At 36.8% G+C, this 17680-nt stretch overlaps 1 protein-coding gene across 1 annotated transcript; it reads left to right on the forward strand.

Annotated features, from left to right (window-relative positions):
• The first annotated feature begins 4 nt into the window (after nucleotides 1-4).
• tmem248 (transmembrane protein 248) lies at nucleotides 5-13158 on the forward strand. The gene is made up of 7 exons (XM_081366209.1): nucleotides 5-284; nucleotides 5282-5440; nucleotides 5984-6269; nucleotides 7681-7831; nucleotides 9378-9561; nucleotides 11270-11413; nucleotides 11570-13158. Exons 1-7 carry the CDS (start codon nucleotides 282-284, stop codon nucleotides 11588-11590), a joined length of 948 nt encoding a protein of 315 aa, XP_081222335.1. The 5' UTR covers nucleotides 5-281; the 3' UTR covers nucleotides 11591-13158.
• The last annotated feature ends 4522 nt before the right edge of the window (nucleotides 13159-17680 follow it).

The raw sequence follows: 17680 nt of genomic DNA on the forward strand, positions 1-17680 counted from the left end.
GTGCGTGCGTAGAGAAGTGAAAGTAACGTGATTGGTTGTGCTGCTGCTGGTCTCCAAACACAGAAGACATTTCCAGTCAGTTTCCGTCTACCAGCAGCTCGTTGTAGCCGCAAAGGCCATATAAAACCCTGTTTTTAGAATATAGTGCACCTGCAAATAATGGGAAGGAGTGTTGTGTACTCCAATACCGCTGTCAGCTGTGCGTTTGTCGCACAGGCCCGTTAGGCTCGAGTTTGTTAGCGTTAGCCGCCTCAGCTGTCTTGCGCACTCGCTGAGGCAAAATGGTGAGTTTGATATTTCCAGCTTGTTTTAAGTCAATTGCTTAACATGTTGTATTTATGTGGTTGGGAATGGTTGCATAACTAGTTAGCCGCGTAGCTGCTCCACTTGCGTGTCACCAGGTTGAGCTGTTTTGGTGAGAATAGCAAAGATACGTGCCGTTCAGATCGAAGCTCTTAGCTAACACAAACAGCTATATATCGGCTGTGCATTAAAACCTAGAGAGTTGACTTTATTCTGCATTTACGTGTGTCACAGACCCCAGAAATACTGTCTCGATTGGTAGATCACTGGGATTTGACACTCAGCCGTCGTGTAGACTTTGACAGCTCAATATGTGTTGCAGACTACGACTAAACAGGTCGAGAGATTCAGGCCATAACCAGCAGTCTAATAAGAGCAAATATGATACAAGCCAAGGGAACTTAACTGTGTTTCTGTCAGGTAAACCCTATGTGCTGAGGCTGGGAATCAACTATTCTTATTTCGATTTATTCTCAACGATTTCGGTTGATTAGCGGTTCATCTACTACGTTACGCGTATGATAGACATATTTGGGGTGGAAAAAAGATTGTAAGTTAATATTTGTAAATACTAAATAGTAAATTTGAAAGAAAAGAAAAAAACTCATCAGTCTGTTGACAATTCTTGAGATCATTCCTGGTCTGAGATCAGAGAGATCAGAATTGATGAAATTCTTGTAAAGGTTTACACAGACTGTTTAATGACTTTTCATCGTTTTAGAGATGGAGATGGCATGGCACAAATGCAATTCAGAAGTTGACCATATCTATATGTCAATTAATAATAATAAACATACTGTGTGATCGATGACACTGCAACATATTTTTTGTATTCAATGTGAGCCAGACATGATGACACTATTAATTTGCAGTTCATCAAGTCAGCTATTAATTGTAGGAACTACTCTGTTTTTGATTCGCTAAAAATTATCGACTTAGGACGTGTTCACATTGGCATCTTTTCTGACAAGAAAAAGTTGACAAGGGTGCTTTTTTAGTAAAAAATTAATAATATTAAGTTGGCAGCGTTTGGTTCCAAATAGCAGCCGAGGGCGTCCTTTTGTTGCTATAACCAAAAAAAACAAAACCAAAAAAATTATATTATATATATATATATATATATATATATATATATATATATATATATATATATATATATATAACACATACATACATACATACACACACACACACACACACACACACACAAAACATAGCGTCGCAATGGTGGGCAATACTGCAAAATTTGATATCGATCCGATACCAAGTAAATACAGGGCCAGTATCGCCGATACCAATGCTTTTTAATTTTAAATTGCATATTTTGCAATATACATAAAATATATTGTTTCTGTATACATTTTTAAATCAATACAATAGTTTATATTTCTCCATCTTTTTAAATTTGATTGTCATTTCATTTGCATTGCTTCATTATAGAAGTTATTTCCCTCATTAAGGCAGTTAAGTACACAGTCTTGTACCTTTGTGTTTTTGTCAGATTTTCAAATACTTTTTTGCTTAAAATTAAAGTTCTGATGTTGTGATTCACCTTCAAAATGGCCGATGCCGATCTTTTGAAATCCGGGTCGGCCGATGGCCGATTAATGCTGCCGATTTATCTTGGCCGATATTTGGCCGATTATGTGCTTGTTTTTAACCTCTATTTGAAAGATAAAATGTAACACAAATAATTACTTAAGATAGACAAGATTTCTCAACAAAAACATTTATTGAACACCAATCTGCACTTGTACAAAAGACAAAAAGACCTTGCGATATGTTTGGTAATTGTACCTGAATGAATTGAAAATAAATTGGCTATATTTCAGATTAATATATTTGTTTTCCTTAATTTTAATTAACAGTAACTTAAACACTTTGCAGTTTGAATGATGTCCGCATTACATGAATTATTTTGCATGCGAGTTTTATTTATTTTTATACCATGTATTCTCCGTGTAAATTTATACACCGAACCGTGACGCCCGTACCGTTTCGGTTCAATACGAATACATGTACCGTTTCACCCCTCGTCTACAGTGAAATACAGTCACGCATTACACTGTTTGGCCAGCATTTTAACAGTGTTTAATCCAGCTACTAGCTAACGGTATGCTAAGGTTAACTGCTGACTAGCGTCATGTTTCTAACGTCCGTTTTCAGAGCATCCAAGAGAAGCACAGGCATAACAGTAGCACTGAAATGAAGCACAGAAATCCGCATTGATATTCAGTCCGGTAAATAACGGTCGTTAAGGCACCAGTGCCGTTTTAGCACCGGGTCTGTCTGTAGCTACCCAACCCTAGCGACGACGCTAGCAAAGCAAAGCCAGTCCTTATGTGCGTTGGTCACTTTTTTTATTACTTATTTCTCTGAGTTGAGTGACAACCCTCTCAAATATAAGACACACAAAACAGAACAAATAAAAGTCTCAGATTCTCTCTCTGTAATTGCAAAATTCTTGCTTACTTATTGTGACATGATCGCAACCCTTCTGCTGTGCTAATGCAACCTCAACTACGCTATCAATATCCAAAGTAGCCGAACATCATGTCGCCTATACATATTTTTTCTCGAAGTTGGCAGTAACATATCAAAAGGTTTTAATTAAATATAAAGGAGTTTTCTCCAAGCAACTTAGCTCCTTCCTTAGGCACTGGATGAGGTCTGCTCACTCTGCTGGAGAATGACTCCAGGCGCAGCGTGCGTCGAACACGTGTTCAACAACAACAACAACACTAGGCTGCCCACATATGCGCCCGCCTAATAATCGGCTTGATATACTGGATATTGGCCGATGCCGATTATGTTAAAAAATGCAAAAAATCGGCCGATTAATCGTCCGACCGATTAATCGGTCAACCCCTAGTTTGGTTCATGTCTTATAACTATTAAATTAAGACTTTTAAAAAAAGTCCTTATGGGAAAAATACTTTCAGAACCAATCGATGCAAAAGCAAATTCTATAGGCCAATTCACACTGCACTGACATTTGCCGACCAACGATTTTATCGGATCAGTGGGTGCTTTTCATTTCTAATTTGTGCATCCTCGTTTCCTTTCCTCGCGTCTCAGCTCCAACCCCTGTAGGATGTGAGGGAAGGCTGCAAGAAAAGAAAATGAGAACAGAGGAATCGAAGGAAAGCTTATTTGTATGTTGGAATATTCTTGATCACTCGAGCGTCACTTCACAGCATCATCAACTGCGCTTAAGGGACCTGCCCGTATGTTGTTAAGGTTTGGTTAATTCAATTATTAATAAATAACAATAACGCAAGATGCCCTGTTGAAATATTTAAGATGTATGGTTTATTTAAACAGCAAAGGAAAAGCTTAAATTAAAATAATTGTGACAGAGAATTTATACGTGCGTCAGGTTTCTCAAGAAAGACTTCCGCATGGAATACACCTGTGTATCCTCGCTCATAACTCCTCTGGAAGCTTCCTCACTCCTCGTTCTTTGACTTCTCGTGGAGCAATTAGAGAACTGAGATGTTCTTCAAGATGGCTTTCTTTGGTCGGTTTCCGGGTCACAGGCTGAGCGCCATGCGTGTTACACCTGTCGGGGTCTGGTGCCGTTGGTCGCCACTTGTTTTCTCTGATTGAACATGTTCAGTTGGCTTTCGTTTGGTCGTGGAGTGTCTGATAAGTAGCATACTGTAATTGTCAATCTTGGTCAGTGTGAATTGGCTTTTTAGTGTATAAACTGCACAGGACAGAATGCTAACAGTCTACATCAGGGCTTCTCAAATGGAGGCCCACTGTCCTGCAGAGTTTAGCTCAAACCGTGATTGAACTCGCTTACCTGCAATTTTGTAGGAACTCTCAAGACCTTGACTTGCTTGCTCAGGTGTGTTTGATTAGGGTTTGAACAAGGGATGCATCGAAATTAAAATAAATAAATAAAAACTGCAGGACTGGATTTGAGGAAGCCTGTTCTCTATATGCATTGAATACTCAGATGACCTTTTAGATTAGCTAACATGTGCCTTGATTTTTACTGTGCACTGTGATAGATAAATTGGAAGTAATATCAGTCGTGATTTCTTATGTATGCCATTATTGATCAGACTGCCTGCTGTTGATGCATTTTCATAAAATGGGATTAAAAAAAGTATTTATTTTTTCCAAAGATTATAATCACATATTCACACGTAACTCACAGAATTTCAGTCTGATATTTTAAAGAAAAAATTATAGGATGTTGTTGTTGTTGGTAAGTTTATTTTCATATTCAAAATACAAGGGTGGAAACATGGGCTATGCTTCACCTCAAGATAACTTGAGGCGGTGTTACATGTCACATATTATTCACACACCAGCATTAGCTTCTAAATTTAAGAAAAAAAAAAAACAGGTTTCTTGATAGTCAAGTGGCTCAATGTCTTCAATTACAGGATTTAATTTGATTGGTTGTAAAACAGCTTTTAGCCACACAGAAGTGCTAAGAGTATTCCCTGAGAGTATTGTCTCTTTGTTATATTTGTCAGCTCATTCAACCGTTGTTTGTTTGAGTTTGTTTTTGGTATGTGGGGTTTGGAGTTTCTGCTTACTTTCTAAATCCATTTGACAGTATCTATTGTTTGTTTTCCACACAATTTAATCTACAGAGCTTTAATCCTCTAATAATTCTTAAGCTGCAATAATATTTGAATTTGTTACCTCTTTGATATTAATAATGTGCGAAACAAGCAAGACTTTGCACCGAGATCTGCCATTGACTGGTGTTTAGGAATGTACATGTCTAAATGACTGTAAAGCAAGTTGTGAAACTTCACAGTTCAACTTTTGTCAAGCAGAGAGAACAATTTAATGAGCTAGAGCCAAATATTGACTTGGGATTGAGAACACAAACCAGTTCTTACAAAAATGAATTAGAATTCTTTGCCATGTTATACAGTAGATTCATTCAATGCCAGTGTTGATGTAGGTCAGAGTTTCCCTAAGCTTGTGGGACTTTTTTTTCTTTTTGCAGGTGTTGTTGTTGAATCCACTGGAGAATCTGAAGACCTACATAAGTAACCGTCCACCGCTGGTCATTTTTATGGTCAGCGTCAGTGCTGTGGCTATTGCTTTCCTCACTATAGGATACTTCTTTAAGATCAAGGAGATCAAATCACCTGAAATGACCGAGGTAGAAAATAACTTGGTTTACCTCAAATGTGTGAGCCATGACCCATTGAAAATACTTGGGAACAAAATAGTTAATGATTAGTAGACCAGTGTTATTTTAGTGTTAATTATATGCTATTTATATAGTAGTATATAATATAATATATGTGTGTGTATATATGTGTATATATATATATATGTATATATGTATTTTGAATTAGCTTTTTATATTTTCTGTTTTCATTTTAGTTGTAGTTTGTTTTAGTAATGCAATTTAGCTGTGATTTTAAATTCAGTTTTAATTTTATATTTTTTATAAGTTTATTTCAGAGTTTAGAGTTATTTCATTTAGATTGCAAATGAAGTTTTTCATCTAATACTTTTTTTTATGCCAGCTTTATTTCAATTACTTAAAATAATTTTTAATAGCTTTAGCTAATAAAACAACACTAATAGACATACAGGTATGAACCTGCATATATATTGTTTAGGAAATGTTGGCGATAATCTACTTTGAATTTACCTCTTTTGTGACTCTTGTATAATTATTTTTTTTTCTCCTCAGGATTGGAACACCTTTCTTCTCCGATTCAACGAGCTTGACTTTTGCATCTCAGAAAACGAGACCCTCAAGCACAGCTTGAATGAGTCCATTACACCAGAGAGCACGGTGACCAGCAGTCAGGCGCGATCCAGCACGCAGTCGCCAGCCCTGCTGGAGGACCCCGGTCTGATCAACATCTCAGTGGCCATCACATTGACCCTGGATCCACTGAGGCCATTCGGCGGCTACTCGCGCAATATTACCCACCTTTATGCCAGTGCGCTTGGGCACCAAGTTGGCCTTGCTGGTATGTCTCAGTTTTTTGGGGTGGGATTTAACCTGGACGTGTGCCATCTGATAACATACCTCCATGTGATCACTGATTTTATCAGCTGTTTTTCATAGTTTTTCACAACTTGTATATTTCTAGTCTGCACTCAGTTTGCACTTCCTTGATAGGATAGGAAAGTACTGTATGTTTGAGTCAGGGCATCGATTTTCTAGGCATGCAAATATAACTTTTATCTCCTTTAGTGGGGAAAGAAAGACCATTGAAACAAGCTTATTTTAATAACATGCTTGATTCATAGAGGAAATTTGACAATAATATATTTAGCCTCTTTAGTTAAAATAATGCTTTAAAAAATGAGTCTTAAAGAAAAAATGGCAGGCTATGCAAAGTATGCATTTACCAATGAGAAAGATTTACCAACCATCTTTTCCTTATGTGTTTTGACCCAGAGAACATGTTGATGTGTACTGTTTTCTACATTTGAATGCTAGCATCTAGTAAAATGTATTATTACTTAACTTTTAGATGCATGTGTTTAAAAACAGCCATGGCACCTTCTTTGTGGCTTATCTTGTGATTTTTATGTATAATATATATTTATTTTAAATATATTTTCCCTGGTCCCTTGCAGTGCAAACTTCTTCTGTTGAACATTGGGTTGTGGCAGTATTAGCTGAAAAACCATTCATTGATGAAAACGCTGAAACTCATAATAATATACCATCTGGGCATCTTTGATGTACTATTTTACATATACTGCCATTTCAAAGTTTGGGGTCTGTAAGATTTTTTTTTTGTAATTGTTTTGAAAGGTTCTTATGCTCATCAAAGAGCCAAAAATACAGTAAAACAATTATAATATGCTTATTTGGTGCTCAACAAACATTTCTTAAGATTGTCAATGTTGAAATCAGTTGTGCTGCTTAGTATTTTTGTGGAAACCGTGATGCGTTTTCTTTTCTTTTTTTTTAGGATTCTTTGAGGAACAGAATCTTTTTCTTTAAAATAGAAATCTTTTATAACATTATGAATGTTTTTACTCTCTCTTTTGATTAATTTAATGCACCTTTGCTGAATAGAAGTATTACATTATTTCAAAACAATCTTGCTGACCTCAAAAGTTTTGAGGTATTTGTAGTGAAACTTTGAGTACGTTTATAAATTTTTAACAGAATCCAGCCTCCGTGACTGTCTATTTTATTGACATAGATCAGGGTGGAGAGTCATTGCTGTGAGTTTATTTTTTTCCCTGGTGTTGTGACTGAACATGGTCCAGTTAAAACAATGGTCCATTGTGCACAAAGGGATAACCGTGTTAGAGAGGCCGGAACTGAATACCTTCTAGATATTACTTGCAGGCACATCTAAGCTCCCTTTGTTTTACAGAACATGCTGACTCTGTGTGGGTGTGTTTGTGTCATTAAAGGCAGAGAGGCCCATGAAGAGATGAACATCACTTTCACTTTGCCGGCAGCCTGGAACTCAGATGAGTGTGTTCTGCATGGTCGCTGTGAGCAGATGGTCTTCAGCACCTGTATGACCATCACAGCAGCCAGTAATGTCTTCCCAGTCACAGTGTAAGTGTCTATAGAAAGTGCATGTGCCAAATCACACTACAGGTCAGTCATGTAGGGGAAATGAGTTGTGCAACTTTTTACTTGCACATTTTACTGTATACCAGGATGTCTGTTATCAACTGAAAATAGAGAAGTTAAAAATTCACCAAATTTAAATGTAATGAAACGGTTTACAACCTTTTCTAATTCTATATATTTTATTTTATAAAAACTTTTACATTTTTAGTACATCGTTGTCGTGTAAACGTACCCTCAGACACATTAGGGAAAGCATTTAAATAAATCCGGTGAATGCACTTAAAAATGCAGCATCACATCTTTAATCGAATCCCATCGAATTTCATTGTGAATCCTCTCGAATTGTATCGTTCTGAATTTGCAAAAATCGTAGTACATTTTTGCGCGCATCCCATCCAATAAATCGCAATAATCTTTGTGCTTTGTTATTATTGATATGAAACAAAGTCTCAGATTTCAAATTACATCCATTTTCTTACGAAATTCAAAAACATAATTACCGTTTTGGCGCTGTGGCGTGAGATCGCTCTGGCGCAGTTCTGAGCTCAGCTCAAGAGAAGCAGCAGAGCACGTGTTCTTATCTTCTGCCTTAATAATATCAGTTACAGCGTGAAATAAACATGAATGAGCATCTGAAAGTGTGTTAAAAGATAGAGTACAACTTCGAAATCGTATCATGTCACATGAAATCGCTTAATCAGTGTTTCAACCGTGGAAAGACGTTAGTTAACAATGTCATGTAACGTCACATTTACCTCAGAAAAACCATATTCAGTGACCATAAACTCGTTAGCTAGAAAAATTAACTCTAGAGAGGAGCATTTTGTTAAATATATGCACCATATTACATATTCATTATAATTTTTAATGTTCTTCAATATTTAATGCATTTGTGTAATTGCGTTTGAATAAATCTGGAAAGTTTTTTTTATGACAGCCACCATTTAAATGTTCATATAATTTCATATAACTTTATTATTATAAAAATAAAAGTGTATTTTAAGTGTTTGTATACAAATCAGTTAATTTTTACCTTCAATATTATAGTAGGATAATGAAGCCTTTAGGCTACAACTGACTCCCATAGTTTACAATAATAGTTAAGAGATTTGTTTTCCTTGAGAAAATTTGCAATATTGTACCTGGTATCCAAAATAATCAATATTGAATCGAATCGTGATCGAAATCGAATTGAATTGCAAGCTTGTGAATCGGAATCGAATTGTGAAATTTGTGTCAAGACCCAGCCCTACCACTCTCCCATATTATGTGTTTTGTATCTTCAAGATGTGCTCTCAAATATTGCTGTAGGCTTTCAACTGTGGATTTTTCTCTGTAAATGTGTTTGTGTTGAGTAACTAACAACTCAGAAATTAGTGTTTAACTGACCCAGCCAAAGCAAAACATAAAGAACATACACAGAGGGGCTGCATAGTTCAAATTGGTGTTGCATAACTGAAGAAAACTGACTTGAGATTCCTTCATCTAGGATGAGTAATTCATGCCTTGTTTTGCAAATCCTCTGCAGGCAGCCGCCTCACTGTGTCCCAGAGACCTACAGCAATGCCACATCCTGGTACAAGATTTTCACCACAGCACGAGACTCGGACACGAAGTACACACAGGAGTACAACCCATTCTGGTGTTACAAAGGTGCCATTGGGAAGGTGTATCACACACTGAATCCCAAGCTCACTGTCATCGTTCCAGATGTGAGTGTTTGATAGGAACATTGTGTGAATAAGTGCTTTGTGAAAGTACAGTACTAATATATATTAGGGATGTGCAAGACTAGTCGACTAAACGGTACAGCTAATACTAGTCGACACCGAAAACAATAGTCAATCACACGGGAGAAAAAATAAACAAGATTAGAGCAGGGCACGAGCCGTGGGAACGGAGTGAGGCCGGTGGCGCGAGTGTTAATGTCCCAGGAGCTCCGAGAGATAAGAGGAGTGACGACTGTGGAAGACGAGAGAAGACCAGGCCTGGCACATTTAAGTTGCGTTTTGTCTATGTATGGGCAGCAGTCGAAAACACCTGCCATTTAGTTTCGTTTTATTTATTTTAAAACTTCCGGTTCCCCCTTCTTCCCTGCTCCTTAAACCTTGTTACATTTATGTTTAAAAAATCGTACATTAAAATAAACCACTTGGAAAAATAATACCATAAGAGGTAGGGCTTAATCTTTTTATTTTACTTCAGATACATTTTCTTCATGTCACGGAGAGCACAGAAATTATGTTCTAAAGACAAAGGTGCGGGAGTATTTTGAATTAGAAATAAAACTGAGGTTTTATGTATGCTGTGCCATTTCAAACTGGCATAATTCCACTAGAGCCATGCATCACCATATACATGCACGAAGGTGTGATAGCCGAAGCAAGGCAATGCCCATCGCGTATTCACTTCAACTCCATTCGCCAACACACTTATTCGCCAAGTGTGTGACATTTAGCGGCATTTATTATGGGATTTAACTGTTAATCTTTGAAGTGCTCAAATGCATATACACACAAGTCTTTTAGAGGGTTTCTGACTTTTAGACTAGTCGGTTACAAAAATTCTGTTAAAAAAAAATGACTCTGTGCACATCCCTAATGAAAAGTTAGTAATAAAATGAGAAACAAAGAAACGCATTACAGTAAACAGAACAAGTGGCAGGTCTGTTGCATTCACACTGCAACACTTAATGCACAGATCTAAGTTTGGCATATGAGATTTGTTTTTGTCCTGTTTGTGGCTATGGTTATTACAATGTCAAACATCACAATTTCAGATTCAGTCCCGTATTTTAATACAGTTGTCAAAATTTGCAGCGTGTGCTGTCAATATGAATGGGTTATATACAGAAACCTCCCTTTATGATCAATGAGGCTGATATCACTTCAGTTTAGCAGCAGCACAAGTGAAAACTCTTATAATCAAAAAATCTGTCTATCCTGCACAGTGAACCTATTATTTACTAAGGCTGTGTATCGCCAAGAATCTGGAGATATGATGCGCATCACGATACATGGGTTTTGATATAATATATTGCAATTTTTCTTTTTCTTTTTACTTTTAGAAAGAGGAGCTAATTTTAGAAAAACTGTCACAATAACACACCATAATATATATAAAACCTCAGTAAGCATAACATTTGATATTATTTAATCAGAAAAGTGGGATTTGCATTTATCAGTCCCTGTAACATACAACATTATCAGTGATATTTTACAGTATCACCCTAATCAGACTGATGCTAATAATTAAAAATAATAATCTGTAAGATTTTGTAATTCAAAGTGATTACCACAGATATTTACTTTTTATCTCTTTGAATTATTATACATAATATGAGCTAAACTGTTACAGTTTATATAAAAGTCTGTAAAAGTATGTATTTACAGATGCAAATTGCGTTCTCTTTCCCGACAGGACGATCGCTCTCTCATTAACCTGCACCTCATGCACACCAGCTACTTCCTGTTTGTGATGGTCATCACAATGTTCTGCTATGCAGTCATCAAGGGCAGGCCTGGCAAAGTTAGACAGAACAACCCAGATTTTTGTCCAGAAAAGGTACGACCTGGTGTATAAGTTGATCTGTGTGATGAGTCTGCTTGTTAAATTGTAACCGAGCCCTGTAGTTGCTGTTCTTGTTACAGGAATGTCATCATCCAGCTCACAACAAACATGCCCTAGCTGAATACTAAAAGTGCCTTTTTTTTCTCACAGGTGGCCTTGTCGGCGGGATAAACGGGGTCGAAGGTGAACATCTGAACCGAAGCATATCGGAAAGGGAAGTGAGAAAACTACATGTTGCCTACTGAACCCAGGAGAAGGGTGCAAAAAAAAAAAAGCTCTGTGAATGCATTTTTCTGCAATGTTGGGTCACTCCAACCAAAGACTTTTAAGTGCCTGTATCTACTGTGTAAATAATTCTAGGACTCTTAAATTCAGAACAGAAGCAGTCTGCCTGAGCTTCCCCTGCACCCTGTGCCATCCTGTAAATGTTCAGTATATCCAGTACCAACAGAGGAAAGTGTTTGACTAGAGATGAGGAATATCGCCTCCATTTAAATTTGATCCATTCTCATGCTTGCTCTTTGTGATCTTGATCAGATCACAAGTGTGTATCCTACTTCCTGTGACATTTGATTTCTCTGGAGGTGACCTTCGCCTTGTCATTCCTCTTGTGTCTTCGTCTTAACCGACCCTTTCATATGTGTCCATTGGCGATTCTGCAGTGGCATTTCTTCTGATTCCTCTTTGAGGATGGGCAGATGCGTGGATGTCTGCCATGTACCATGATCAGGCTGCTGGTCATGATCTTTGAAACGAGTTCCTCTAGTGATGACAGCTGGCATTTGTTTGACATGCTTCTCTTATCATCCGAACCCCACGCTGGTTTTACTGCGAACGTGTCTAAAAGAGATGCCGAAGTGGATGTGGACGCAGTGCTCGATTAGATTCCTCTTAAATGCAAATAGATGGGAATAAAACATGACAAAACATCATCTTACTCAGAATGTTACCGTGTTAGTGAGTCGAAATAAAAAGCCTATTCATGGATCGATGGATTTGTTTAAATCTGAATTAATGCTATAATTCATGGCCTTGGGCTTCACATGTCATTTAGGTCCACATCTGTTTCTGGACATTTCAAATGAATGTATTTGTAAAATCGGCGAATTAACAGCAGTGATGCAGCAGCAATCTCTTGTACATTTAACATTGAAGTTTAAAAGAAATGTAAATCATTATTGTAGATATCTTATTTTTTGTAATCATTGTACTCTTATCCATTTCTCAACCATCCATTGTGTTTCCTGCCATTTAATTGTTTCGTTTAATGCCTAGTTTGATACTTTAAGTTTTGGTTTAATCTTTGCCTTCCAAACCTACCGTTTCATTATTCTTCCTGTCATTTAAGTTTTCGTTTCCACCCACTGAAACTTATATCATGCATGTGTGATCATATACAGTAGATGTGCATGAGACTTGTTACGAATGCTTAGTTCATGCTCCTGTTTGGTTTAGCATTGCATCTCTGTATGATTCACTGCTCTTTATCGACGAACCCATTTTCCCATCATGCCTTGCTTAGTTACGGCCTTCTTTAGCTGCATCAGTCAAGGTTCATCAGCACTCACCTTCTTTCCCCCAATATTACAGCCCATAATAAACAGGCATCCAAACACTAATGTGCCTTTGCACTCTGTCAGTCATGTTCATCGTTGTCTTCTGTTTAAGACAGTTTTCCTCCTTCAGTTGAACCTGCTGTGTACATTTTGAGTTGAAATAAATAAATCTGCTCTCACTGACTTCCTCCCCATTTCATGTCTGAAAACTGCAGTAATGGCTGTGAAAGAGTGGGATTCAGTTGTGCTTTTTCTGTTGATGATTAAGAACGAACGTTTTTGTTTTTCACACCCCTTTTTAATTCATCTTAATCATAACTAGTTTGATAAAGTTATATAAAAATGCTAAATTATTGCATTGAGCAACCAATGGAAGCTTGTTTCCATCATGTAATTAACACAAATGTCATTGTGACTTTTTGTCTCACAATTGTGAGTTTGTCTCAACATTTTCACATTTGTGGGTTTTTATCTCAAAATTATTACTTTTTCCTCACAATTGTTTCTCACAATGTACTTTTTCTTACAATTCTGACTCTTTTTTTCCTCACAAATGTGAGTTTAATATCTCGCAATTCTGACTTTTTCTTACAGTTGTGAGTTTATATCTTGCAATTGCAAATTATAAACTCGTAATTGCAAATTTGCATCTCGCAATTCTGACTTTTTCTCACATTTGCGAGTTTATATCTCACAATTCTGACCTTTTTTCCTCACAATTATGATTTATATCTCACACTTCTGACTTTCTCACAGTTTGCAAGTAAATTGCAAGTTATAAACTCGTAATTATTAGTTTGCATCTCATAATTCTGACTTTTTCTTAATTGTGACTATATATTGTGCAAATCCAAGTTATAAACTCTTAATTGCAATTCAGATGCTGACTTTCCTCAATTGTAAGTTTGCATCTCTCAATTCGGACTTTTTTTTTTTTCTACAACTGCAAATTTATATCTCAAAATTTCAAGGTATAAACTAATTCCGATTCATTTGCGAGATGCTGATTTTTTTTCTCACAATTGCAAGTTTATATCTCATATTTCTGACTTTTTCTCGCAATTGCAGATTTATATCTCACAATTCTGACTTTTTCTTACAGTTGTGAATTTATATCTTGCAATTGCAAATTATAAACTTGTAATTACTAGTTTGCATCTCGTAATTCTGACTTTTTTTTTTTTTTTGCAATTTCAAGTTTATATCTCACAATTTCAAGTTCTAGGGTGCTTCTCAATCGGAGGGCTGCGTCGAAGGCTGCATATCTCGGCTGTCACGTCATTAAACTCCATCGAAGGCCTTCTCAATTTTCACTGATTCTTGGAAGTCAACCTTCATTTGATGTCCTTTATTTGGCTTATTTTGAAGGATGCATCAAGTGTATCCTTAACGTCCTCAACTCGCAATTATGAGTCGCAATTATTTTTTCTTACTATGTGGTGAAAACGAGCTTCCATATAAACCTGCTTTGGAATCTCTGAATCTTTTTTTCTTCACCCCTGGAGACATTTTCTCATGTCGTTTCATTTTTTGTGTAATTGCAAAATCATTTCGAACCTTTCTGATGGCTGAAGGAGCTTTTGAACGTGAGAGCATTCTGCAGCTAATGCATCATTTCTGCGATCATTTAAGTTGGCCTTTCAGCGCTGCTGGAGGACAATGGAAAAGGACAACGAATTCCACGGATGCTGCCCGATGCTCAGATCATATTGATCTTTCCCCTCGTCCTTCGTTTGGGCTCGTAGCATTTGACTGAATTGTATTTGTAAGTGGTAGAAGGTCCTCTTCTTGTCTGAACTTGCGTCGCACACATTGCCAGTTCCCTCGGGTTGGCGAGAGGCGTCGCGAGCCCTTCGACTCGTCATGATGCATGATTGTAAATGTTCTACCTGCTGGCCTGTTTGTACGAGGACAATCCCTCTGTTTTTGTTCTGTTTGTAAGATATTGTAGGCACATGCTTTGCTGAATAAAATCTGAGATAACACTGACTTCTTGTTTTTGGTGTTTTGTCTTATTAAAGACAAATTGCATGGTTGCATGTTTTTTTCTTTTTTTTTTTCTTGCTTCGTGATACCTCTAATCTAATGTTGTTATTTGACTTCAATCTTACAGATCACGGGTAATAATGTAATTATGTAACATCCATTAGTGGAAAATAAAAAGCAAGGGATTCTTGGTTTGCTAGAAGCATGTTATAAACCGAAGTGGTTGGTTTTGTGTGGAGGGCATGACATGCACTCAGTTCTGTTGAAGGCCATGGGCGTAACTAATTGTGATTTGTCAATAGAAAGATTTGCCGCAGCCGGTTTACCTGAGGACTGAGAGACTTATTTAAGCATTTATTTTCTCCTTTTATTACAGTTGAATATGCAACAAGACACTCGTTTGAGTTTTAAAAATCTTTCATTAATAAAACGGATTATTGATTATCTGTGCGGAACACAAAGGTTTTGCGAGGCAATGCAAAGTTTATTGGGGCAATGCAGAGAACGCAAAAGCATTGCCACGTATAGTAAGTTTTCCTCCCATCTAATTTTCTTCTTCACCATGTCCCTTCATAGAACTCTACTGCAGATTGTAGCTTGTAACGCAAAGTTGAGATGTGAAAAAAAACAATAGGTGTCGGAGAAAAAGATGCACGAGAGACGAGGGATGGCGTATTTTCCCCATGTTACTTACCCAATTACTTAAACGCCACACTCGTCCGCATACATGGGGATTGAGTGAGAAAAAGTAGACAAACAAACATCCAACTCTGGTCACAAAATATAGAAGGAAATAAAAGAAAGAGTACAAAGGTCGGTAGAGCAGTTATCTCTTCTCCTCACCTGTCAAATCTATAACTGACACTCTACGCACATGCGCAGTTCCTATTTCACCCCAACCCAAAAACACAAAGTGACCGTTACAAGCTGCATCCCAATTCAGAGGCTGCATCCTTCGAAGGCCGATTGCATCACAGTGGCGCGACGAAGGCTGTCCCAATTCATTGTCCTTCATTTCCTGTGCAGTAAAGGATACAACAGATGGATCCTTCGTGGCCTTGCCTACCCCAGAATTCATTGCGCACCTGTGACAACAGGATTTTTTTTTTTGAGAAATTTCCAAATTACACTTTTAAATGCAAGTATTGTGTTTCAGCTTACTCAAATATCTTCTTGTGTAAAAATAAAAAGTTTAAAGCAGTTCAAATGTTGACATATCTTACTAAGATGCAATTATAAACAGTTTATTATTATAGGCTACAGTGCAAAAGTCTTAGGCACATAGTATTTCTACTAAACAATGGTTAAGCCAGTTATTTATATATTTTGCTATAGTGTGTCAGGAGGAAATATCACTTTACATTTCCAAACATTCCTTTTGCCATTACTTGTAATAATCCATTGAGATGTTTGTATGAACAAGGAGTCTGACAACAGCCGGTATGATCCAAACGAAGATCTGATCTCACTGTCATCGAGTCCATCTGGGATTACCATGAAACCATTTGAATTTAGGCGAAAAATACTAACGTGCCTAAGACTTTTGCACAGTATTGCATATGAGTGAGAGAGACTGAGATATAGACCTTTCAACAACCAGTATGTTCATTTACTTTTAAAATGTATAGGCCTGCTTGTGTTCAAAATTTACAATACTTTATATTATATTTGAAGACTAAAATTTCATCTTTTAATATAATTTCATTATTTAATATTAATTTATCTGTATTTTTATTCTTTAATATTCATAATCAGTTGTATTATCTTATTAAGTTTAAAATGCATGAGTTAGAAGATTGCATGGACACGTGTTTAAGGAACATATTTTAGACAGGAGGATTATATATTCTGCTTAAATGTATGTGTCGTACAGATGGCAAGGAATGTTTCAACTGATGCAAATGTACTATTTGTATACCACTAATGTATACACAGAGGGATGGTGGATTTTACCATGTGTAAGCATTAGGTATACATTCCATTTTTAAACATAAGAAACATGTTTTTCTACCTTACAAGGAAGTTTAAAGTCGCGCAGTTGTGTATTTAAGCAAAATCCTTACTGTACTACGTTAGAGAAACACTGAAACGCATAGACCTGGCATGAATATAACATCATCTCAGAGTTTCTCTCCTGAGATATAAGAATAAAAAAAAATTATTGGCAAAATAACTGGTGTCCGGTCCCGTGAATCAAATAATAACGGGGAAAAGGCTGGAATTAAGCCTACAATATTAAACATAACCATTTTATTGGTGGCATAGACCAGCTGTATTTTTTCCTCATCCTATGCGTGTTGTCTGTGCTTTTTCCCACAAGCCCCTGTTGCTAAGATACCCAGGAGAGACACAGGCCTCGTGGCAGGTAGCAATTCACAGATGCCCAGAAAAAAAAAAAAAAAAAATCCAAACTTGATTGCATTGTGACTTAGAAAGTTCATTTAAATGCATGCTTTAAAATTCCTAAGTATTTGTATTTATTGTCACAGACATAGTGTTTAGTAGCTAATAATCTGGCGTCTACATGGTGTATTTTGTTTCCCGTTCTACCACGGAAGAAAAATTACAATAAACGCAGTTTGACTTTTGAAGTAGGCTGTAATCCGTGGTTTTATTGAGCAGGACAATCCGCTAAAAGATTTTTTGTGTAACTTTAACATAAAGAAAGAAAAAAGCCAACAGTTCACCATATTTCCTCTTTCTTTCTGCGTGGAAACTC

The sequence above is a fragment of the Scardinius erythrophthalmus genome (assembly GCF_964197995.2).
Source record: "Scardinius erythrophthalmus genome assembly, chromosome: 5".
NCBI lineage: Eukaryota > Metazoa > Chordata > Actinopteri > Cypriniformes > Leuciscidae > Scardinius > Scardinius erythrophthalmus.

Coding starts and splice junctions, on each gene's coding strand:
- tmem248 (XM_081366209.1), top strand. Junction 5,441..5,983: donor AATCACCTGAAATGACCGAG/GTAGAAAATAAC, acceptor TTTTCTCCTCAG/GATTGGAACACCTTTCTTCT. Junction 7,832..9,377: donor AATGTCTTCCCAGTCACAGT/GTAAGTGTCTAT, acceptor AATCCTCTGCAG/GCAGCCGCCTCACTGTGTCC.